The 24,111-nt window shown below is 57.0% G+C and overlaps 7 protein-coding genes across 7 annotated transcripts; 4 read left to right on the top strand and 3 right to left on the bottom strand.

The window, feature by feature from the left end:
- Positions 1 to 1,602: 1,602 nt before the first annotated feature.
- CH63R_02894 (uncharacterized protein) lies at positions 1,603 to 1,938 on the bottom strand (the record flags this gene model as incomplete). The annotated part of the gene is made up of 1 exon (XM_018297869.1): positions 1,603 to 1,938. The coding sequence occupies one exon, from the start codon at positions 1,936 to 1,938 to the stop codon at positions 1,603 to 1,605; it is 336 nt and encodes a 111-aa protein (XP_018162685.1).
- Positions 1,939 to 5,458: 3,520 nt separating this feature from the next.
- On the bottom strand, positions 5,459 to 6,094 carry CH63R_02895 (uncharacterized protein; the record flags this gene model as incomplete). The annotated part of the gene is made up of 2 exons (XM_018297870.1): positions 5,459 to 5,633; positions 5,868 to 6,094. 2 exons carry the CDS (start codon positions 6,092 to 6,094, stop codon positions 5,459 to 5,461), a joined length of 402 nt encoding a protein of 133 aa, XP_018162686.1.
- Positions 6,095 to 6,619: 525 nt separating this feature from the next.
- Positions 6,620 to 8,249, top strand: CH63R_02896 (Tat pathway signal sequence; the record flags this gene model as incomplete). The annotated part of the gene is made up of 3 exons (XM_018297871.1): positions 6,620 to 6,634; positions 6,742 to 7,310; positions 7,442 to 8,249. The coding sequence occupies 3 exons, from the start codon at positions 6,620 to 6,622 to the stop codon at positions 8,247 to 8,249; spliced, it is 1,392 nt and encodes a 463-aa protein (XP_018162687.1).
- Positions 8,250 to 9,790: 1,541 nt separating this feature from the next.
- CH63R_02897 (uncharacterized protein) lies at positions 9,791 to 11,121 on the top strand (the record flags this gene model as incomplete). Its single annotated transcript, XM_018297872.1, has 3 exons — positions 9,791 to 10,215; positions 10,281 to 10,362; positions 10,453 to 11,121. 3 exons carry the CDS (start codon positions 9,791 to 9,793, stop codon positions 11,119 to 11,121), a joined length of 1,176 nt encoding a protein of 391 aa, XP_018162688.1.
- A 1,878-nt stretch (positions 11,122 to 12,999) lies between these two features.
- Positions 13,000 to 13,937, top strand: CH63R_02898 (uncharacterized protein; the record flags this gene model as incomplete). Its single annotated transcript, XM_018297873.1, has 4 exons — positions 13,000 to 13,438; positions 13,539 to 13,560; positions 13,636 to 13,731; positions 13,811 to 13,937. 4 exons carry the CDS (start codon positions 13,000 to 13,002, stop codon positions 13,935 to 13,937), a joined length of 684 nt encoding a protein of 227 aa, XP_018162689.1.
- A 780-nt stretch (positions 13,938 to 14,717) lies between these two features.
- Positions 14,718 to 20,463, top strand: CH63R_02899 (PHD-finger domain-containing protein; the record flags this gene model as incomplete). The annotated part of the gene is made up of 5 exons (XM_018297874.1): positions 14,718 to 17,123; positions 17,209 to 17,237; positions 18,173 to 18,333; positions 18,481 to 19,893; positions 19,934 to 20,463. The coding sequence occupies 5 exons, from the start codon at positions 14,718 to 14,720 to the stop codon at positions 20,461 to 20,463; spliced, it is 4,539 nt and encodes a 1,512-aa protein (XP_018162690.1).
- A 534-nt stretch (positions 20,464 to 20,997) lies between these two features.
- On the bottom strand, positions 20,998 to 23,754 carry CH63R_02900 (MIF4G domain-containing protein; the record flags this gene model as incomplete). Its single annotated transcript, XM_018297875.1, has 1 exon — positions 20,998 to 23,754. The coding sequence occupies one exon, from the start codon at positions 23,752 to 23,754 to the stop codon at positions 20,998 to 21,000; it is 2,757 nt and encodes a 918-aa protein (XP_018162691.1).
- Positions 23,755 to 24,111: the final 357 nt, after the last annotated feature.

The raw sequence follows: 24,111 nt of genomic DNA on the forward strand, positions 1-24,111 counted from the left end.
CAGTGTTGGAGATATGGTCTTCTTGTATATTCTGATTTACTTCTCTCTCCCTCTCTCTCGTTTCGCTGCTCTACTCGGACACCACGCGTGCGGCTCATTGGGGCAGGGCTCAAAGGGATGCAGCATCCGCGTGTCGATCGCTGCATTCGGGCATTTCCAGCCTTCAATCCTGGATCTTCCATGTGCGACTGGGAAGTCTCGATTCCGCTTTGGGTTCGGGCATGTTCAGCAAGATCGACAGGCACGCCGACTAGGCACCATGTCTTTCAGTGTCCTTCAACTGAAGAAACGTCTGAATCAAACGTTTCGAAGACGGCCTTCGTCTTCGTTGTCCAACTCGAAATGGGTGCGACGGAGAAGCCCTCAAGTGCCACCAACCCATCACCTCGGGGCCCCTGAGTCGAGTGGCTGGTTTCTGGGAAACTTTTGTGTTGCAGTCGCACGATCGGCTCTAGTAGTCCAAGGGTCCAACCCTTTCCTTTGTCTTCTTCGTGAAGGGGGAGCGGAACGCACGGGAGCGGCAGCACCATAAACCTTCTCTCAATCCCCAATCCCCAGTGAACGAACCTATTACACGATCCCGTCGTTTCCGTACATAGAGAGAGAACAGGTCCGACTCTCGCAGAGGGCGATCTATAGGCGTGAGATATCGTCTTACTGACGCAGGTACACAGCGAAAAAGTTGGCAGAGGCAACGCTTTACGCGGTTTGGTTGGAGACATCGTAGACTGTCGGCGTCACCAGCTCGCTTCCTCAATGATAACGAAGAGGTACTTCAGGGTACCTGAGTGTACCTGGCATGTCTCCACTCTCGTCGACAGGGGCTCCTGATAGCGACACGCATCCGATGGAGACTGGAGGGGGTGATGTGCAGCTGCGGCAAGAGGGGCTAGCTAGAAACGCTACCTAGTCCGTTTGTGAGCATGGCATCCACTGCTTAGTACAGGTAGTCAGTCGTACACAATGATTACGGCTTGCCCTGCTGCCTTCATCACTTTCAACTCGGCTCGCGGGGGTTCCAGCTGCTCCGTGGCGATGACACGGATGACGGCTGAGCCGGTCCGGGTTCAATCCGATGCCATGTTTCCCAGCTATCCGTATTTCCGGCAGAAAGATAGGGAAACGAGAAATCCCATACCCACGTAAGACGGGGCGCAGCCAACTTTGTCTTTCCCCTGTTCAGTCCCATGACCGCGTAAATCAAGCATATTCCCGTCGCAAGTCTCGTTTCTTTCGAGACGCGAGGTCCGCCATGTTGAAGCTGGCTGTCACTTCACTTCACTCGGTAAACCTTATCTCCCTTGCGTGCAGGGTTGCGTCTTTGCAGAGAGTGCGTCGACACAGCCGTTTTGTGCAGTTATGCCATCGGCCATGATCGGCGGGGATAGTTACCTCGATGGGGGAGCTTTATGCATGGAGAATCCAGCTTTCGCCATGGCATTGCACTGTTCGAGCAGTGAGGGGTGCAGCAGCACCTCGACAGGGCATGACCCTGACACCCATGTCTCAATGGCGCTGGAGAACCACCTTTTGCTGAGGTTCTTGAGGGCAATCGACGATTTGCCCTGGCCGATGCCACTCTCTCTCCATCTGCACGGCAGACTAGGGCAGCCCTGCCGTGCTGAATTCACGATGGAGGATAGAGTTGGCGATCGACGGCGACTTGACACTTTGCGTGTGGAGCTGACAGCGTTGGAAACTTGGGGCGATGCCCTTAGCGCGGTTCTCTTTTGCGCAAACCAACTCATGTGTAGAGGCAAAAGGGAAAAGGAAAAAAAGGTCCCAGTCGGAGCTTGCGCCGATGGCTCCAGTGCGATCGCCATCGGTATAGTAGAAGAATAGGACAACATATGCCCGACTTGCCGCTGTCGCCGATGGGATGACAAGCTTGTGCCAATGCGCGGATCGGATGTCGATGAGGTTGGTGTTATGAGGCATGACATGTCGTCGTCGTTGGCGAAATGTCAACTTTTGTCTGTTTTGAAGCGCGCGTAGCCAATGCTTTCCGCGGCCCTCCACGCCGCTTATTGGGCGCTTGATGAACGTACCATCTTCGTTTATTGGGAAGAGCAAGCAGGCTTATGGAGGCTTCACTGCACCTCGTCGAGTTGCTGACATGGAAGCAGACTTCGTGCCTCTCCTTGTGACAACGCTGGCTCGTCCATGTTGGAACTTTGCCGAAGACCAACAATCATACCGAGACTGGTCTTGCATACATCCAAAGCGTCAGTTTGGGCAACTGAAACTGCGATCACCGAGGGTCTGGACTTGAAAAGCTGCGCCCAGTGACGCACTAGTTAGTTGCATGTTGGACGTAACCGAACGGCGACATCTGTTTTTTCAGGATTCGGACAGAGCGAGCGTGCCTCTTCCTCGAGTGCGTCGTGGCTTGTCCGTCTCCGGGCGCTGGCGGGCCCGTTCGTGTTGGAAGGAGTGCTTCAGTGACGATCCTTTCGGTAGCTCTTTGCTCACTGCCCAGACATGGGGCCACACTCGCTTGCGTAACGGGTATCCAAACGGGGGGGAATAGTATCAAGTGGCAAAAGTCTTTTATCCTGTGCCTGTTCAGCAAGCAAGTACGAGCAATGGAGGGATTGCGTCTAATGACGATGGAAGCGGCATGCCGCCAGAGGCACGACAACCCACCCCGACTTGCCCAGAGCAGACGGCCGCATGGCGCCCGATGGGGGAGAGGAGGCAGCAGCTGACCGTCCCGAATAGCACTGGCGGCGTTCCTAGCACGGAGTGAGGGAGACGGGGGACGAGACGGCCCTTGGATGGACTGTTTGGCCGGCACCCCGGTGAAGAGCTGGGCTCGATTACTATCAAGCTCGAGTGGGTTCCCGGTCAGCGAAACGTCTGAGGGGCGAAATCCATCCAGTACACGACAATAAAGCATTTGGAACGCCAGAGGGGCGGGGTGGGTGGCTGGACTCTCGACTTCTGCAATGCGTGCGAGACGCGCCAGCCAGCATACATCGTACAGCAGGCCGGGCCGCGCAGCACCTTTGTCGGATTGACATTGCTCCAACGCCGCCCCAACCCATCTTCAGGCAGAGCGTCCTGGCGGACAAGTCCTGTGACTTGGTCACCGGGAGGGGCCTGCATCTGGTCATAAGGTGGTGCCAGGTGGTGGTGGTGGTGGTGGTGGTGAGCTGTGGGTGTGGAAGCCACCAGCGGATAGTGGTGAGGTCCGGCTCTGGACGGTTGGTGGTCGTTTCGCTGTGGGGGGGGGAGGGGTGGGTGTCGAGTTAGAGCGAAATGTGAAGGGGGACAGGGAAAGAGGAAGAAGAGAGAGACCAAAGGGGGAGGGGGACCCAGAAAGCAAGGGAATGGCGGGTGACGAGGGGGAGGAGAGGGATGAGGCGTGTCGATATCGCCATATTGCGCGAGTGAGTGATGGTGGTGGTCGTGCGTCGCAATGGTTGGGCGGCTGGTGCAACTCTCTAAGTGGACACGAAAGCTGGAAACACACGTTGCTGTGGAGTTGTTGTTTGTCCGACATTCTGCTACTCTCTCTTTCCTCTTGCTTTTGCTGTAGGCTTGCATCAAAATGGGACTGCAATGTTGTTGTTCCCTCTTATTCTCTGCTTCAACAAGAATCGAGAAGTAATTTGGTCCGCATTCGGAGAGCACTTACGTCACTGAACAAGACATAGACGGGGGGGACAAGAGCAGTAAAGTAAGATAAGAACCAGGGCACTCATGCCAGCGGCTGCTCGCCAAAATTGTACAGTTTTCAAGAAATGATAAATCACTGTACAAACCTGAGCAGGTGTGGCATTATCGAGCTATTCCTATCTGAGTGGGACTACTGCTCTTACCTAAGCACGCTGCTCTGTACTCTGTACCGTGCACAGCACAATTTCGACAGCTTGTACTCTGTGAAGTACTCGTACGGTGTACCTGCCTGCACTGCACCCGATGACTTGTCAGCCCAACAACGCCGTCGAAGAACTGTCTCCCGTGTGATCAACGATCAACAGAACGTCGGGGAATTTTTGTTTTTCTTTACCCTTTCTTCTTTTGTTCTTTGCGCCTGGCTGCCGACTCCTTCGAGGTTCCTTGCACGGCCATGAGAAAACGTCGGGTCGACCAGCCAGCAGGGAACGAAATAAAACGACGATCACAGCGACGAGAGAAGGCTCCCGAGTCCCAACTAGACCAAGCCATGACGATTCTAAGATGCACCAAAGGAGACAGACATCAGCCGAGTTTTAATAAGACATCTTGCATATGGCCTTTTACGCAACACTTTCTTTTGGCACCTTTCCACCTCGCGCTGTCTCCTCTCCTCTCTTCATTCGACCTACAATACCACCTTGGCAAGGTACAGTAATCTGCACTGCGCACTTGCGCACAACAAACATACAACATTAGCATTGGCCCAAAATGTTATTGCGTAACTGCTGCACTGCGTCCCTCCCCAAGTCTTGACTTCTGTTCCTGATCCGGTGGAAACCATCGTCCCCAGTCAATTGGGGAACGGAGGCGACCAATGCTTGCCCCGTGCCATAGATTCCAATTCCCCAGGCCGACGCTCGCAGCTCCGGGCCCGGGAGCAGTGGTCGGTCTGGTCTGGTCTGGTCTTGTCTGCTTGAATTGGAGCTGTCACCCCAGTGGCGCGGACCTGTCGCGCAGTGCAACGCAGCTCGGAACCTGGCAACCTGCCAAATAATGCCACTCACAGTCGACTTCCATCGAGACACGATATTCTTGAGAGCACCCATTGGAGACTATTGTCTCAACCATTCCACCACCTTGTTACCTCGCAAAAACACCTCCAGAGATCACGGAGAAGGGGAATGGGGTGAGGATATAAAGAAGAGGCGGTCACAAGGCTGGCGAGATCCTGACAATTCATTCTCCTGTCGACCAAGGAAACCAGAGGAGAGGCAACCAGGCCAAATGAAGCCACCCCTCGTCCGGCGAGAGACCAAGGCAGGAGTCCACTTGTGTTGGGGAACGGGCGAGGCGTCGTACCAACAAAGGCGACGTTCCTTTGGACATTTTCTAGTGTAGGCTTCGTCGCCTGCATAACCCTACTCACAGAGATGCTCCTATGTCGTGCAACTCTTCTCTGTGCCTGTTATACGTACATCGCGAACTGATTAACAACAAACTGACTGGCCATTTGGGCTTTGAGGCTTGGATGCAAATGCCAGAAGCTCCCGAAACAACCAGCGGAGCAAGAGAGCTCAACAGACACAGACACAACATATACATACATACATACATACAGTCATCGTCCACGAGAACTCGATCATGGAGGGGAGGGAAAAGTGCCGAGCATAAAATTGCTATTTACGACGTGCAAGCAACCCAGGCTATCGGCCCTGGACACTAATGGGTCTGGGCTCAGGCTCGGAGGATGAAGAGGGTGAATGGGATGCTGGGATTCATCCACGGGATCCATTCACCCCTCCCCCAGTGACCTTTTCCCCGCCGCACCGGCGCCTTACGGACACGTCCATCGCTCGGGAGGCCGACCATCGCTCGCCCATAGCCAAGGACGAAGGCCACGGGCCATGCTCCTTGCTCCTCGTTCCTGGCGCTCGTCCACTGCTTCCGCTGTATCCACGGCCATGTCCACTTCCATCACTTCACCACCTGAGAGGTACATTGTGGCGTACCTTGGTCCCGTTTTATCTTTCGCACACTGTGGGACACAGAGAGGGGAAGGTCAAGCCAGAGTGCAGCAGCAGGGAAGAGAGAGAGGAGAGAGAAGGAGAGCCCCTTCGCCATGTACGGGAGTACCCAGGCGCGCGCGCGCACATCTCACTTGTAACTCCAAGGCCCACGCCTCCCTCTCCCCAGCCCACCCCCTCCCTCCCTCTCTCTCCTCTTTCGCTCTGTCGCTCTCACACCCAGCGCCGCCGCCCCTTCTGAGGTGAGTGAAGGTTAGAGGGGAGAGGAGAGAGGACGGGAATGTGTGTGTGTGGTAGAGTCTGGTCCTGCTGCGGTACGGCCTCCTCTTGCCCCTCCTCTTCTCCTGGCCCAATAGATGCCAATCCTCGTCCCCGACCAGCGCTCTTCTCTCCCATTCTGGCTGCTTGTTGGTAATAAGGCCGTCCGTCTGGTCTGCTTCGCCCATTGTTGGACTTTTTGGGGGCCCCCTTCCAAACGTCCTCTGTCTCGAGCCCACAACTCTTCACTTCTCACTCGACTGCACTCTCGATTTAAGGCAACAGCGAGAAGAGGAACGACCCTAGGGGAGGAAATAAAAGTTGAAGAAGCCAGCCTGGACCTCAACCGCCCTGTTGATCGTCCGTCTGCTGAACACCCCCCGGCACCTACCAACCTTGGCCGTTCAATACCACCACCACTACCACCACCCACCATATGCTGTCGGCTGGCCCAGCTCGGAGCTACTACGTACACCCGCCCACAGACACACCCCTGCCGAATTGCTGCTCCTCCCCAAAATAATATTATTTCTCGCCCGGAGGCTTGCCTTTGCGACTCACTCATCACCTGTCTACCTGTCTGCCACCGCCAACCCAAACCAAAACACACAACAACTGCCACGTCTACGAACAGTTACACTCTCACAATCGTCTTGCGAAGAATAAAGTGTTCGGCTCTCGTTGTCGAACCTGATCAGCATCGGTAGTTGGCAATGGCCTCTTCAAAGGTACGCCCGGAATCGGGACGCCCAAAAACCCATTGCCCTACCTTGCCTAGCTCTCGCTCCCGTCACTCATCTTCAGTCACGCTGACCATTTCTCCGTCCTCGTCCAGGAAATGCAGCAGACCACAAGGCCATTGACCCAACACCGTCCCTCCCTCTCGACTGCCCCCTCTTCCGGACTTACCACACGACAATCCCACTCGCGGACCAACTCCCACTCCATTCTCGGCGGCGCTCTCAATGCCAACCACCGCGTCACACGCCGCAAGTCCATGACCAACACGGCCGCGAACGCAGCCGCCATGGCCGCCGCAATCAAGGAAATCGGCGGCGACAATGTCACGCCTATAGCCGTCAGCTCTCGCCGTAACACGGCGTCAAAGAGCGCTGCCGCCCGCGCTGCAATCGTTGGAAGCCTGCCTTCCCCTCCGGCGAGTCTGCCGACGCAGAAGTTCCATTTGGACGGGAAGACGGACATCCACGAGAGCGCCATTGAAGACGATCCGAACAACGGGTCGGCGGACGAAGGCGAGAACAATGCTCAGAAGGCTCGCATCCGTCGCGCTAGCGACGGACAGCCCCTCATCAAGGAGGGCAGCCGGAAGTTCAACCGCGTTGAGCTCAAGTGCGAGACGTGCGGAAAGGGTTACAAGCACAGCAGTTGCCTGACCAAGCATTTGTTCGTCCCCCTTCCCATCCCCCCCGCAACTCCCATTCAATATATCCCTGGCGTAGGCTGTCGAGGCCCGATGACCGGATTCCCCGTGATCGATGTGTAGCCGGGCAGTTTGTTGACTCATTTCTGGTCAGGTGGGAACACACTCCCGAGTGGTCATTGACGTCCAAGCTGCTTATCTCCAAGCACCAACAAGTCCAGCTCTTGGAAGCTGCCTCGGTCCTGTTGACAATGAACCATGGCAAGGAGGATGCGGACGTGACCACGCCCCCGGATTCTGCCAAGGACTTCCCCAGTGACCAAGAAGAGTCGGCCTCTCCTGCCGCCTCTGGATACTCGGACGAGAGACACAGCTCTGCCGACACCACCCCGCCGCCCCAATTGGAAGGTTTCGCGTCGTCGGATCGTGCGTTCTCGAAGCGGTTCGGGTCTGGAAGCGGATTCGGTCGTTCATATCAATCGGCGGTGTCCACCAATCCTCTTGTGACAGGCAGCATGCCTCACAGATCTGGATTCTCATCACACTTTCGTCAGACGAGCCAAGACCAACGGCCACCGTCGTCCGGGAGGAATGCCACCGGGCAAGAAGATCGTGATCTGGCGGCGGCAGTCGAGCTTCTCAGCTGCAGCTTCAATAGCAACAGCGGCCGGACCGTACAACTCCCAGCCGACGCCCCTCCCGTGCCTCCGCTACCTGCGCAGTATCTCGACCAGGCGGCATCTTTCTCGAGCGCAGCAGGGTTCAGCGCCGGCTTCAGCGCCGGTTTCCTCAACAGCTTCCCCAGCAGACAGCCAGAGAGCTTCACACGTGGCGAGCTCCGCAACGCCGATGTCAAGATGGAAGACAGCGACAGCGTGATGGACGACGACGACTTTGACCGTCGATCGCGATCTCGGAGCGACGAAGACGACGACGGCGTCTTCGGACGGATGGAAGAGTAGAATGCTTCGATGCGACAGTTGATGCCGACGATATCTGAGGATATGAGTACATGACGGTGGAGGGAAGAGAAGGGGAGGGCTGTGTTTCTTTTGTACCACCATATACTAAACCCTGTAAATGAGGTGGTTCCGTCTCCGCCGCCGATCTCTCAGCACCAAGGAGTGGAGGGCCCGATGTTGCATCATAAGCCTGGCCAGACAACGCAGGTCGATGGGATGGATCGAGATTGCAACTCCACGAGGTTAAAGTGAGAGACGGAGAGGGCGTCGAGCGAACGCCCAAACCTATGACACTGATGGATCCAGCGAGACAAATGAGTGCGATGCCTCGAGAAGAGGGCCGCGACGCTCTTTTGTTTGGTTTGAGGCCAGCATATAACGAATTTAAGAAGAAGAAAGATCAAAAAATTGACATGTGCCGACTGTGTGACCTGTATGGGTGCGTTCCCTGGATGATGAATGGCCATTGGCGATGATTCGTGTATGTATACCTGAGACGTGTAGCTCTTGTTTACCAACAACGGTTGATGGCTGATAGTAACGAGACAAGCTGGTTGGTCTGGTTGAAGCCAGCCAAGCCAGCAGCAACCTTAACCAGGCACACCCGGAGCTTTGCTCCCGAAGGTGAAGATTTGCATGTGAGCTCATCAAGTTTTGAAGATCACACAGACAGACAGACACCAGGCAAAAGAGAGAGGATTTTGTTGGAGCGAGAGCAGTTCGCAGGGGCTTGACATGAGTCGATGACGAGTCAAGCGAAGCACTCGAGTCTCAGATGAAGGAGGAGGGGCCTCTGGGTTTTTTATATGCCTCCGAAGCGGAATAGGACGATGGAGAAATTTGCCATGGAGTCGAGGGAAAACAATATTGTAAAATAAGAAGAAGAAAAGTCTGCAAAAAAAATACGGATCGAATAAACGGAGCAGGGAAAACTCGACCCTTGCCGTGCATCCGCTCGCAGTGGAGTTTTGTTTGCGGCCCCCCTTCAGAAGTTCAGTGGACGGGATGCGCTGAAGCACGGTGGTCGTTCGGTGGTCGGCGGTGTGGGGGGGGAGAAGGGGGGGGAGGACGACCGTTTGGTGCTCACGGAACCGACGAGCTTATCTCAGCAGCTCTGGCTCCATGGAAGTGCTGTAATAGGCTCTTAGCTGCTGTTTCCCCAGCGACGTCACCCTTACCCGCCCCGGCAGAGCTCTTCCCTCTTTCTCCACTCGGCAACATCATACGGAGTAGGTAGGCCACAGAAGCACCTGCAGGTGGGAAACGCAAAGGTCTCACACTTCTTCACTTCTCTCTTCTTCTTGCCCGTCTCTTGACCTACCTGGCTGATCTCATCGTGTCGCACATCGCAAACGGCACCCGCGGCTCGTGTTTCTTTCCACCCTGAATCTATTCCCCTCTTCAGGTCGGCGCATCGGTATCCGTACTTACTCGGCGGCTGCACCCACCCGCTTCTTTTTTTCCTCCCCCTCTCGTCAATCAACAACAGACAAATTGCTTCTCCAATTCATCTCTCACACACACGCAAGCGGACCCCCAAGATGCCAACTCTTCGACGCAGAGGCGAGGCCGCGCGGGCCGTCGAGGAGCCCCACATCGACGAGACCACGACGCGCGCTATTGAGCCCATCGCGAGCCATCTTGAATCCCTCGAGACGGCGCCGGACGGCACGGTCGAGGCGCTGGGCGTCGTCAATGACGCGGCTGAGGTGGCGGCGGCGAACGCAGAGGCAAAGGAGTCGGAAGCCGCGCATATCAGCGAGAGGGATCGCGACCACCAGCACTCGCGGCGGCAGCGCTCGCATCTGCCGACCGTCTTGCAGTTCCCTCTCGTGACGGTACTGAGCTTCAGCATCTCAAGCTTGTGCTACAGCTTCTTGAGCGAGTGGAGCCGCGGAGAGCTGGCAGGCATCTCCAAGAGCTTGGATACTTGGAGCGACGTCGCGACCTTGGCTGGATGGCGCATGTGAGTTGTTATCCAAAGATTCCCCCCCAGCGCATGGGTTTGCTGACAAGTTCGGCGTCGGACAGATTCGAGCTCGCACTGGGCTGGTTCGGCAACTTTGATAGCTACGACCTCGCTGCGCTCAATTTGCTCGCGCATGGCCCTCCGGTACGTTCTGCCCTGGCCGTGCATCATGATAAAAACGGCGTCTCTGGTGCCGCACAACATCGGCTCTACTGACACGAAGCCTGCATCTAGGTCTATCTCATTGCCACTTTCTACAACATCAGCCCCGCGACGGCCGTCTCGGCCTTGGGCATTGAGATGCTGTCTACTTTTGTGCCTTTCCAACTTCTGAGACCCTTGTCGGGCGCGCACGCCGGCGCTAAGAACGTCGCCAACCGCGAGATTATCACCGACATCCCGATCCAGATCTACACTACTATCCTGGCGGCGGCCATCTACAGCCTCACCTTGTTCACCGCCTACAAGACGTACCTGCCCACGACGCTCGTGCTCTACTTCGAAGGACTGCCCAGCCTCGCGCCTGCCTACACCACCAACTTTCTGGCCACGCTTCCTGTGACGATTGCGTTCGGCATCGCCGCGAGATCCTTCATCTTCACGCCGTTTGTCGCAACTGGCGAAACTGACGAGGATGAGAAGCTGGCCGAGTTCGACCCGGCCACAGCCACTCTGGGAGAGACTCTGGCGTGGAACATCTGGGGATACACGACACGGGAAAAGGTCGTCATCCTGCGGACGGCTGTGGCCATGCTCGTCACGGGGGTCAACACGTACCTGCAGACATTCATGACCATCAATGGCGTCGAGTCATACGGCGCGTCTTTGTATGCCGGCGCCTGGGTTGGCGCCGCCTTCTTGACGGGCGTCGGCCTTGGTTTCGTCGGCGGCGGAGATGCGTGAGAGAGGCGCTTGCCTTGCATTGCATCGTAACCGGGAAAACTGCCACCTGAGCGAGGGGGGTTGCAGATTGCTTACAATACGGGGAGGGGAGTTTGCGGGTCATTCCGTGGGCCACGGGCGGTACTATTGGGGAGTTCTCGAATCCTTGGATTATAGGCGAGGCTCTTTGCTTGGATCGAGAGAGGGCGAAGGTGGACAACCAAGGTTGTTGCAGCCTGCTTCGCCCAGTCAGCCAGCAAGCTGATGTATACCATATATTTTCTTTTCTTTTCTCGTCCTTTTTTCTCTTTTCGTCTGTTTTCTATGTTTGAGTAGTGTGTTTATTGTTCTATCGCTGTTGGGAGCCATCGGTTCGTGCTTCGAAAACCCGTGTATATACGAAGCCAGTCCACCACCAAATGGAGTTTGCCAGGAGTACGTACGATCGACCTTTGTCCGACCTTGCTTACTATCTTATGAACCATCACGTCACATTTCGATCAATTCAACCCGGATCGACGAGCCTGCACCCTCCCAAGTCAGCCTCGCCTAGGCAATAAAACGCAGAACGTGCATGACGCTAGCGTCAAGATTGTCCTGTTCCCCCCCCCAAGTGTTCGAGTTCTTTTTAAGAGGGAGGTGGTGGCTTTGGCATCTGGTGACCGGTTGGTCAGGTTAGCCGACATTGGCTGGTAGGGCTGATAAAGGGTGGGGGTTCGGTGGTCAACCAAGCAAAGGGTTTTGTTTATTTTAGTTTTTGCCATATTTTCTCTCCTGAAAACGCCTTTCCAAATTGCGTGGCTGACATTTCGCGTGGGTAGTGAATGTTAGTCCCATGATGTGATCTTTGGGTGAGGCGGACGGGACGGGGGGTGAGAGGTGAGGGGGGCTCGCTCGAGCCTTGCACCTTTGTTCGGACATCAGGGATGACATACTATGCACACACTACATCATATTAGGCACCTGTCAAGCTGAAGCCAAGAGGGGATGCTCACCTGAAGATGTTCATCTGGGCAGACGGGGGGTTGAAGAGTGATGATGGACTGGTGGTTAAGGGGACCGGGGAGGGGGGGGGGATGGGGGCGGCCTCCCACAACACCATCCAACCCTTCCCGATCGGGACGATCTGCGCAGGGCTAATGAACATACGTGATGCCGAAAAATTGATCCTCCAGGTTATTGTCCTTGGTTCTCGTCATTCCACAAGGTGTTTGCAAGGCTGTTTCTTTTTTCTTCTTCTTTTTCGGGTGGAGGGAACTGTTCGAACTGAGACATGAGCATGATCTATCTGTCTTGCCCCCCCCCCCTGGTCCCTCCCTACCTTATCCTTATCCTCCTGCCCACCGCGACTGCAACCACCACCACCACACCACCAGCCCGGCATCTGCCGCGGTGCCGCGCCTAACGGGTGTGTACCTCGACGAGGGGCGGCTAGTTGGGCAGTCGGACACATTGCGGCCGGGGCTGGGACTGGTCGCCACATTTTGGGAGGCGGCCGCGTCTGCCGGGGGGGTGATTTGACGATCAGTGAATAGATTGATAGATCAGCGTATCCCCGAGTCGAATGCAGGGGTTTTTCTGGGGAGGAGGGGGGCATACGGACAGCTCGTATCGGGCCTTGCACGTTGATGATGTCGTGTGTACGAGCTCTCGGTTTGGAAAGACGGAGCGGCTGAGACGTTTTGTTCTTTGGCGGAGTGTTTGTCGGTTGAGCAGCTTCGGTGGGTGCGTGGTGTGCCGACGGAGAGAGGCTCATGTTAGTCCATATATTTAGCTCCGAAGACTACCCATATATCTCTCTGGCCGTCGGGAATTTCCTGCATGAGACTTATGGCCGAGCCCGGTCTGTTCTGCAGAGCGTCTGTTTGTGGGGACTGCGACCGATCCCATTGCCCAACCATGCCCGCCAAATCAAAGCAGCCATCGAGAAAGGGCAAGGAGGTTCCCGCCCGCTGCGAACCCTATGATCGGCGGTACGACGCATCCCCAACTGGGACGGCGAGTAGTTGCTACACCTCTTCGTCGACGACCGCCGCGACGGGTCCCAGTCCCCCGACGGAATACGATGAACCCACCGGCACGGCAGCAACAAAAACAACAACAGCAACGGCCACGACGACGGCGGTGCCGGCGGAGGTGAAGAAATGCAAGTCAATACGAAGTGAAGGTGAGGTGACGCTGCAGGGTCCCCTCCGAATCGCGGGTTCCGTGGCGGCCGGCGGGAACGCGACGTTCAATGGCGATTTCGATGTGAGGGACAGGGTCGAGGCGTACGGGGCCATCGAGGTCAACGGCAACCTGGTGTGCGAGTGGGTGCCTCTTCTCTTCTCATTTCCGCGTTAGTCTTCGTCGGCTGCGGTGCGAAACGATGATGATTAAGAAAAGCTGATGGGATGTGCCGCCAAGTGGGAAGATGAAGGCGTATGGGAATATTCAAGTTGTTGGGCACATGGCTGTCGGGTAAGTCTTGGATGCGATTTTGGTCTGACCGTTCGAGGAACGCCGCTGACATATCACGTCCTTTTCGGTCAACAGTGAAAAGATCAAGGGCTTCGGCAAGCTGAGCATCGCGGGGACGTGCGAGGTAGAGGAGCTTGAAATTTATGGCAACACGCTTATTCAAGGGTTTTTGTGAGTTTGTGGGTGGTGGGAGGTTGCGCTTCGCACCGTTATGCCGTTTTTGCTGACTGATGAACAACGACGACGACAGGAAATGCAAGAAGATGACCCTGTACGGGTCGTTGACGATCGCAGGCCCCAGCTCAGGGTATCACGTTGAGGAAGAGGAGAAGATCTGGGGCGCCATCATCAGGCGTGAAGAGGGCGTGGGCTGGTGACGTGCGTGTAGCCTTTGACAAAGTCACTTCCAAGGAGTGAGCTGCTGGATGCAAGCGATCGTAGGACTGCAAATAAGGCATAAAAATATAACCAAGGGGACTGTGGGCTTGGATGAGTAATGGTAATGAATCGAGAGGTAAGGCAACGTCGGGCGGCTTGGTATTTCTGTGGAAATTCGTATGGCGTTAGGCGTTGAGGTATCGGAACTTGTAAATAGAAAGAGAAACAATATTCGACATCGGGGACTTAGTTTTTTTATAGTTTTTTTTATACGGAATATTCAGCCTCAACTAGTCAGTCTCATCTTCTAGGTTGCAAGACGAGGCAGTTGAGGTACACATGCCCTTTTGGTATACTGCAGTGAGAAAGTGCTGATTGACAGCTTAGTGGCAATCGGAGAATCCCGCGATATTACCCAGGTTGCGGAATGGGACGGTGATCCCAGAAAGGAAGGCCGGGACCGGAACATAGATATTACGATCAAGCATTGCACAGACCACCGCACGCATCTGGCCTGTCAGTGGATGTCAGGGGCCCCGCCACTTCGCGGCTGCCACTAGCGCCAGGGAGCTCCTGGAGCTAAACCAAACACCACGTCAGGTCGCGACTCCCCACGCAAGCGCGACATTCGACTTCATCCCAAAGAATGCGCAACCTTATCTCGCAGCACACCCAGCACCCAACCGCGACCTCAATACACCAGATGCATCCATAGCAAACTCGACGCCGCTTCCCGGGGCCCCGAACCAACTTTTCTTTCTTCTTTTCCACCAACCAACATGGCCGCCACCGACGACCTCGCAGACGCCATGGACGTCGAGGTGTCGCCCAAAAACAAGACGTCGTCGGTCGAACACGACATCCATCAGTCGCTCGGCGCCATCAGCAACTCTGTCGAATCGCTCGAGATGCGCGCCGACCCAGATGCCCAGGCAACCGTCACCGACTTTCTTGATTTCACCGAATACCTGCCCTCCGATATGATGCGATCACTGACCCTGATCGGCAAACTCGACCAGACGTACGGAGAAGCATCCCTCAACGTGCACAACCTTACCTCCACCTGGGGCAAGCTCCCCTCCATCCCCGCCGAAGAGCGCCCGTCCGCTGTACAGTTACGCGCCGACATCTCGGATGGTCTCAGTCATGCCGTCAGCTCGAGGGTCTACGCCCACGCCGAGGCGGTCCGCATGTCGGAGAACGTGAACCGCCACTACAATCGCGCAAAGACGATACTGGCGAAACTGAAGGAGATGCTGGAGAATTATCCGGCCGAGGAACAGAAGAGCCCCGTGGCCACTTCCAAGTCTCCCCAGATTGTCAGGGCGCCGAGGGTGATGCGCAACGGGGACGGAGAAAGGATGCGCCGACCACGCATACCCAGGATCACCGTCCCTGGCGAAGTGCTGCCGCCCTACGACCAGTTCTTGGCGTACTCGGACGACAGCGACGAGAGCTCGGAAGAGGAAGACGACGAGTCGCTTGGACGCACACCGGCCCGGTCGACGCCGGCCCCCCGAATCAAAGTCGTCAAGACGCCCAAAGCTCGACCGCCCAAGACTCCGAAGGCTGCATCATCAGTGCGCGCCCCCAAATCGACCGCGAATCCTCCCGCGGCGGCCGTTCCTGCTGTTGTACTGCAGCCTCCGCCAGAGAACGCCGTCATAGGAAGCCCCGATGCTCCCTGGCTCCAGCTGACGCCGTGGGAGCTGGCGAGGTTGAGGAAACGCATGAAGAAGAACGCAACTTGGAACCCCAGTGACACGATGATTTTGCGAGAATTGAAGACGCTCGGCCGTGGAATAGACGCCTACAAGGAGGCCAAAAAGAAGGCCGAGGACGAGGGTAGAGTGTTTGATCAAGTGCCCCCGGCGCTAGCCCCTGACGCCGAGACCGGCAATAGACAGATCCCCGAAGGCGCCATCAGCGCCGCCGCTCTCGCATCGGACGATATCCAGCTAAGCAACAGGGGTATGAAGCTGAACGAGGCCAAGAAGCTCAAGCGGGAGTCGTTGGCCAAGCAAGCCGCCGAAGAGGCAGAAGAATCAGCCCGGCAGTTTAGGGAAGCTGCGAGGCTTCTGATGTCCCATGAAGCGCCGTCGTCGGCGTCGGTATCAAACAACGGTGCGGACCAGCCGAAACCCGCAAATAAGCCGAGTCACAAAGCTAAGCCCAAGGCGAACGGCAGCAAACGCAAGAGAGACTCAGTTCCGGAGGCTGAGGCCGAGAAGCCCGAGCCAGTCGAGACACCGTCGGCTCGACCCACTGCAAAGCGCACCAAAACGGAGACTCCGGTCCCGCTGCCTCACCTAAGAGCCAACCTCGGCTCGCAGCCCTTGACCGAGACTCCCATACCGCCTCCTGTCCTTACTCCGGGCGGCACCGCGGTTACGCCTAAGATGACAACACCCGCACCAGCCTCGATCGCCGGACAGGATCCTGCAGTGATGGTGGCTGCGAAGCCGGCAAATACAACCGCGCCGGTGTCGTCTCCAACGAGTCCAGCCGGACCGCCTGCTTCCGTTACGGGCGCGGGACCGGCCAACATCGGAACGAAATTGACAGCGGACCTGGTCGTGCACGCACCGGTACTGTCGCCCAAGAAGTCAACCACGCCGATTCTTCCCCCGGTACGCGAGCCTGTGTCCAGGAGAGAGACCAGGGCCGACATGGCAAAGAAGACTCAACAGCATGCGGAAACCCCGGCTCCGACGCCACAGTCGCAGGGACCGCAAACGCGATCGTCTTCCGCGGCCCCTTCCATCAAGCAGTCAAGCTCTCGTGCGGCGACGCCAGGCACAACACCGGTGCCGGATGGCCAGCGACGTCCCAGCTCCAGAGGAAAAGCTACGAGTCAAGAGCCGCAGCCCTCGCTGGTCACTGAACGACCACGTCGCGCTAGTACCGCGAGGAACACGCCAGCGCCAGAGCAGAGACAGCCGAGCAAGAGGACTAGAAAGCCCGTGCCCGGTATTGTCAGCAAGACGAACTCCGGGGGCAGCAGTGCTGTAGGCAAGCGTAAGGCGCCGCCCAAGAAGAAGCGCGCCCAGAAGAAGGAAAAGGGCCAGCCGGTCGAGATCGAGCTGGAGGAGGACGACGAGGGCAACCCAATCGACCCCAATGAGCCGCGGTACTGTGACTGCAACAGGGTCAGCTTTGCCGAGATGATTGCGTGCGACAATGAAGTAAGTACTCTTTGTCCAGCTTGAGCGCCTGGGGTTCGTTTCGTTTGTTTGCTCGTATGCTGACACGTCTAAACCAAACAAAAAGTACTGCGATAAGGAGTGGTTCCATCTAGAGTGCGTCGGCTTGACACAAGTCCCGGCGCGTACGACTAAGTGGTATTGTCCCGACTGTCGCGTACGCTTAAATATTGGAGAGAAGGGCGAGATCAATGCTAGAGGGATCAAGGCTTGAAGACGGCGGGCCTAGACACGGGATACGATATTTACTACCAGGAGAGGGCACACAGTTCGCATGGCGTTCAGGAGGACAATTGCTAGTGATTGAATGGCTTCTGGGAGGCTTATTATGCCTCGAGGGCTGAACGATCACAGGATCAAGCCAGTACTATAAAACATAGCCTTGTATCAACAGACAACGCCTTTTTTCTTGTTCTTTTCTACTTCGTTTTTTGCATGCACAATATGCTTCACTAAGCCTCTTCCCACTAACATTTTGCACATTAGTACGAACCAGCCTTTTAGACATCATTGCTCACAGACAAGGTACCCGGCTGGGGTTGATGTTCCGAAGTTCGGTCGACGGCCTGCACAGCCTGTGCGCCGGCCGGGATGCAACTACCCCGCGACGGTGGGCACGTCCCTGCTTCCTTCCTTCCTTCTTTCCCTCCTCTCCCTCCCCTTCCCTCCTCTTCCCGCCCTTTCCATTCATCCCCTTCCGTAACGCTTCTTCTCTGATCAGTACTGTTGTCTTTCCGACTGACACCTCATCCATGCTCGTCTTTACTCCAAGGGCGGACTCAAAGACAAGCCCGGCCTCTTTGCAATTGTGCCTGTAAACCTATTGTTTTTTCTGTCGACTTACACGTGCCTGCGACTTACACGCACCTCCTGTGGGCGCAATCACGGTTCTTCCTCTTCGTCTGGATGCTCTGTAACTGCTGCCCGTCGCACTCCATTTGAAAATAATGGGCATCAGGCAGTCTGTCCCACCTGGCAAATTTCAAGGCATTCGGGCTTCCAGTGACCCTCCATGCTGACCTCTCTCCCAGGTTCTGGAACGTCGTCAATGAGGTGGGCAAGGAGAGGTCGCTGGCCCAATGGGCCGCGGACCACCTCAAAGAGCAAGGCCGGCCCCTGCGTATAGCCGTTGACGAGGCCCATTGGAGGTTCAAGAATGTTACCGATGCCAAGGAGGCTGAAATCCAAAAGAGTTCCGTAACCCAACCCTTCCCCCTGTTTTGCCCCCGGGGCAGCTGCCTGATATTCCGTCTCAATCACAGTTCCACTGTGATTGAGACGGAATAATCTGGTGCGGTGAAAATCACGGAAGGAAAACGTCCACCTAATACATGCACAGGCTGCCCCGGTTCCCACCCTCGGGAGAAAGCCATCCTTCAGCGCAGCCTACCGCTCCTGCGTCTGGGCATCCAGCTAATATTTGTGTTCGATGGCGAAGAGCGACCGGAGACGAAGAACGGAGTCAAGAGGCACCGCCAATACGAGGCAACCACTGCGCTCCTCAAAGACACATTGGATCATTTCCTCGTGCCGTGGCACCAAGCCCCCGGGGAGGCTGAGGCCGAGTGTGTAATGCTGCAGCAGAAGGGTCTCGTGGATGCCGTTTGGTCTGAAGACGGCGACTCATTCATGTTCGGCTGCACCCTCCTCATCAAGGACCTGCGAGACGGTAAAAATCAAAAATTCAAAGAGCAGTGCCAAGTGTTCGACATGAGGGACATCCGAAGGATAGGGCTCTTTAACAAAAAGAGCATCACACTCTTTGCAATGCTAACTGGGTGTGACTACGCTCTCGCCGGTCTCATTGGCTGTGGTCAGTCCTTGGCCCGACAGCTGATCAAGAACGGGGGTCTCGTCGAGGGGTTCTGGCGGATTCAAACCGAGTCCGACGCGGCTGCTTGGCGAGGGCGTCTCGAGGAGGCGATAGCTGGTATAACCTCAAGCTCAAACTTGACTTTCAACAAGGAGGCTTCCAACATCAGACGCTTCCCTGACCTCAAAGCCTTGAAGCATTGTCGGGAACCGGTCGTATCCGAAGCGGAAGCTCTTGATCGTCTCCCGTGTTTGCAGGGCGAGTGGTACGGGACGCACACGGCGAATAGCTTGGTTGCCTCGATGCCGTGGATACAGGCACACTATTTCTCGCGCATGACCACCATTTGGTTGGTGGAGCAGTTCATACCCATGACGGTCAACCAGAGGTTATTGAGGAATGACCCTGGAGCACGCGATCTCGTGGCAAAGATTACGCAGAAGCGGAAGGACGGGCCAACCACCTGCGTGGAATTCGACCCATGCCAAGTGTTTCCTGGTATCGAGGATGCTATCATCGTCACGGAGGGAATACACCTTCTCAATCGACGGGGCCAGCGTGATATGGACCGGGGGGGACAGGTGATCAAGAATACAAAATTCGACATTCTCGATGCGATCCTCTGTCGGGGACTGTCCGAGACAGAGTTTCAACGTTGGCGAAAGGAGCCCAAGACGCCTCCGCCCAATAAGTTGCATCCCGTTCATCCGCCCGCAGCCTCGCAACTTCAGCAGACGTTCCACAGCAGCAAGGCTTCCTTCACGAATAGTCCCTTTTCGGCTGCTCTTTACGGGATCGCAGACTATTCCATGTCGTTCGAACCAACCCCAGGGAGTGACACGACCAGCGGACCACAGTATCTCATGAAAGAGCAGCAGAAAATGCACGACGACATCCAGTCGAACAAAAAGCAGACCCTCGTCAAAAATGCTCGTGGGAGTAAAGAACGCTCCGAAGATAAGATTCCGATGAATGGCAGCCGACTTGCAAGAACTGAGCGCCGAGTCAGTGGTATATCTCTGGGCTGGGCAGGTCGTCCGATCAAACCCGACGACAAAACAAATCGGATCACCGACCGGCCCCGATGACCTTCAGAGAAAGCGGCCGCCGAAACTTGATGCAGGTCGAAGTACGGTCCATACCGCCAACGATACCAAAACGAGACTCCTCAGCCTCGGACTAGACAAAACTTACAGTCTAGACGACGACGATGATGACGACGACGATGAGAGAAGGGAGACTCCACACGATGGCAGCAAGAAGAGAAAGTTGCAAGACCCCCGGGCAGCACAGCCGCGGCAGCAGGTGCCCGGGACTCAAGGGAGGCAGGTGCTTCGCGAGATGGAGCTTGACTCGTCCCAGGATTCCGTGTGGAGCGTGTCCATCAGGACGAAGGGGGGCGGACGGAGCAAGCCCGCTGCGGAGGAGCCCATACCGGGCGATGCCGCCGAGCCGCATGCGGATGGCCGTGGTAAGGGTACAGCTGACGACCCTTTCGAGATATTGTAGCGGGGGAGGAGCGGAAGACCGATGATGATTGACGAGGCGCTGCTGGCCTGTACGACCAAGAATGAAATTTGCTCTAGAAAGCCAAGGGGGGTGTACATTTGTTAAGTGACTAACGGGGGGGGGGGGCAGACGGTCCAAAGAAAGAGACTTCTTTCTTCAAGCAAAAACTGATAAACTATAAGAATCCTCAACTCGATTGGGGAAAAGCATTTGAGAACCTCGACCCATATGGACGTCACATCTAAAGGGCGTAAAAACAACAACGGGAAGGGGCATAGGGATCTTATATTAAAAGATTGAAAGGAAAGTCGCCTCCGCTCCAAGCGGGTCACTTTGGAATTTTGCACCGTCTCCGGTCCCGCGTCTCTCAGTACCTAGCTATACATATATCAATCTGAACACCGGCCGGCCCCATTCATTCTGTCTCATGAACAGGGCGGGCATTGGTGCCGAGTTCGAACTCATTATACACACTTCCAGACTTGCTCCCCCCTTTTCTCTCCCTCCCTCCCTCCTCCTACCATCGCCCTTCCTTCACCTCCGCCCCTTCTTGGACGGCGGCGGGCTCCGCGAACGGGATACAGAGTCGCTGTGCCTCCTCCTTTTCACACCGACGGGACTCCTCGAGTCTCTGCCCCGATCGTCGGGCGAGCCCCTCTTGAGCGGCTTCCTCGCGGGAGGAGGGCTCGGCGACCTCGACACCGAGTCGCCGCGGCGGGCACCCCCTGCCCTCGGCGGCGGCGGCGACGGTGAGACGCTGGGGGCGGTGCGGGCCCGCGGCGCAGGCGAGCGGCTTCTGTCTCTAGGCCCGCGGCGGTCGACGGGAGAGCGGGACCGCGAGTCGTATGACGACGCACGGCTCGGCGAGCGACTGTCGTAGCGGGCGCGTTTCCGCGGCGCACTGCTCACCGACGAACTGTTCCGCCGGGCTGCGCGGCGAGGGTCTGGTCTGGGGCTGCGACCGCGGGCCGAGCCTCGGGCGGGCGGGGGGCTGGCCGAGTAGGAGGCGGAACGCCCTCTTCGCGGGGACGGAGACCTGCTGATGGACGGGCTGCTTCTCCGGGCGGTCCTTCGAGGCGGCGGCGGCGTCACGCTAAGACTGCGATCCCTCGGGCCATTTCGGGCCGGAGAGGGAGACCTAGAATAGCTGACTGAGCGGCCGCGCCTTCTCGGCGGGCTGGCAGAGTAGGAGTCGTCGCGGCGGACCCCCCTTTTAGGAGGTGTGACCGAGCGGCTGTAGGATCGCGATCGGGTAGAGCTGCGGCCTCGGCTGTAGGAGCGTCCTCTCCCGCGGGGAGAAGGCGACCTGGACTCGGAATGTTTGCGGTCGATGGCACGGCGGGGCGTGCGCGATCTTGACCGCGAGCGAGAGTACGACGAGCCAGTGTAGGAGGAGTAGCTGGACACCGAGTCCGAGTCGGAATCGGCAGCTGGCGGCGCGGGCAGAGCCGGCTTGGGCATGTTCTGGAGGTACTCTCTGGAAGCCTCCGTGAGAGCGCCCATGCCGATGCTGGTGAAGTAGTTGATGGAGAACCGGATGTTTCGCGCGTTGTCGCGAGGGAACAGGCCCTCGAAGCTCGGCTGCAGGATATCGTCCTTCATCCGGGCCTGGAGCTTTGCCATGCCGAGCTCCTCGGCAATGTCCTGGAAGAGGATCTTGATGAAGATTCTGGAACTGCTGGTCGTCTCGTCCTCGTTCAGGTGGATGACGGACAGAACATGCCAGCCGATGGCGTCGCTCGCGAGCAGGTGCGCGAAGAAGCGCGCAATATTGCGAAGCCTATTCGTCTCGTAGCGATGGATCTTACTGTAGTAGTCGGCGAACGACTCCTCAAAGAGGCCGGTCCACAGCCGGTTCAACTTGGCGAAGCGCTCGCCAATCAGGCCGTGGAACTTGGAAAAGGTCTTCTCCTGAGAGCAGATCTCGACAATCATCGACGGAAGTTCTGGTTCCTGTCCGGCAGGGAGGTTGACTCGCAGGAGCTTGTGTACGGCTTCCTCGGGGTCGATGGACGACATGACTGTCAGGTAGATGGTGCGTCGCAGGTTGACCAGATCGGTGTTGGACTGGTCCTTGATCTCCATCGCCTTCTCCTCCTCGTTCTCCTCCTCTTCGTCGCTCTCGTCGTCGTCGTCTTCGTCATCGTCGTCGTAGTCGCTGCCCTCTCCCAGGATTTCCGCCTTCAGCTTCTTGTATGCCTCCTCATGCTCCTCCCATTGAGGGTCGTACTTGAAGATATTGAGGCTGTCCTGCACGTCGATCTCTCCGTCGAGGTCGACCATGTGTGTGATTTGGTCCTCCTCTTCCACCAAGTCCAGCTCCTCCTTGATGGGTGGGTTGTCCTTGAAGCTGTCCTTCCGGACCTGGAAGAGGACCTCGATCATGTACTGCACGCGCTTGTCGATGTCGGCCTCGTGCAACACGTTCCTCAGCTGGTCCCAGACAGCCAAGGCGATAGCGGGCTGCATGTCCTGCAGATGCTGGCCAACCTCGCGCATGAAGTTGACAGCAATCTCGACGCTGTCGTCGGTCGGCTTGTGGAGGAGGAGAAGGAGCATCTGGCCGGCAAGGCGTTCGTGGGCGACCTGGTGATTGATGAGATGGGCCAGGAAGGTGGTGGACGAGACGCAGACGGCCTTGTCGCTGCGCTTGAAGCCCTTGCGGAAGGATATGATGAGGCGCTTGACAAGGAGCTCGCCGACGGCAGGCAGTTTCGTGTTGACGATGGCGGCCATGGCGGCGAAGACGGGAGTGAAGGGCAGAGAGGCGGCTTGTGCCTTCATGATGGAGCGACAGAACAGGCCGCGGCCCTTGATCAGGTTCTCGCCAAACAGCTCGGGGACGATGTGCTTGATGTTGGAGTAGTTGACCTTGTTGATCAGACCGTTGATGCTCTTCTTCAGGGCCTCCCACATCAGCCTCTGATACTCCTTGGAGCTCTTGTCCGTGATCTGGGACTGCAGCGCCCTCAGCCGGGCGGGCGGGATGTATGTGCCTCCGGACCGCATGGACAGCAGCTTCTCGTACTCGGCCTTTGCGATGGCCTGCTTCTCCTCCTCCGTCTTGACGGGCGGCGTCGGGCGGCGTTGTTCTTTGCGGGCCGGCCGGTAGCTGTCGGTGCGATCACGATCGCGATCGCGATTGCGGTCTCTGTCTCTGTCGCTGTCTCGGTTGCGGGGGCGCTCGCTGTCGCGGTGGTGAGGACGGTCGCCGGCGTCGCGGTCGCCTTCCAGATCGCCATCGCGTTCGCGGCGCTCGAGGCGCGGAGAGCCAACGTCTGCCGATGCCATCGTGCCTCGCAGTCTGTCAGTCCCCAGAGCACCTATCAGAGGTTCGGTATCGCGTGGTGGTGATGATGATGGTGGGGAGGGGCTTGCGACGTCCAGACGTGGGTGGAGAGACTCTTTTTTTCCCTCTTGGAATTTCCTGTTACTCTGTTTCGGAGAAAGGTTGCTACTACTTTGACGCAACTGAATCCTCTGGCAGGAAGTTACCTAAAAATCCAAGTGTGGCTGGGAAGTTCCATTGACCCACCATTGGATGGTGTATGCACGGACCATGAGGCTGGAGCTGCCCAAGAACAGGGGACCTGTCCGTTTAGTGTCTGTCTGTCTGGCCAGCCCAGACGCCAGAAAGGCCATGCCAAT

This window comes from Colletotrichum higginsianum, chromosome 2 (genome assembly GCF_001672515.1).
Source record: "Colletotrichum higginsianum IMI 349063 chromosome 2, whole genome shotgun sequence".
Classification (NCBI taxonomy): Eukaryota; Fungi; Ascomycota; class Sordariomycetes; order Glomerellales; family Glomerellaceae; genus Colletotrichum; species Colletotrichum higginsianum.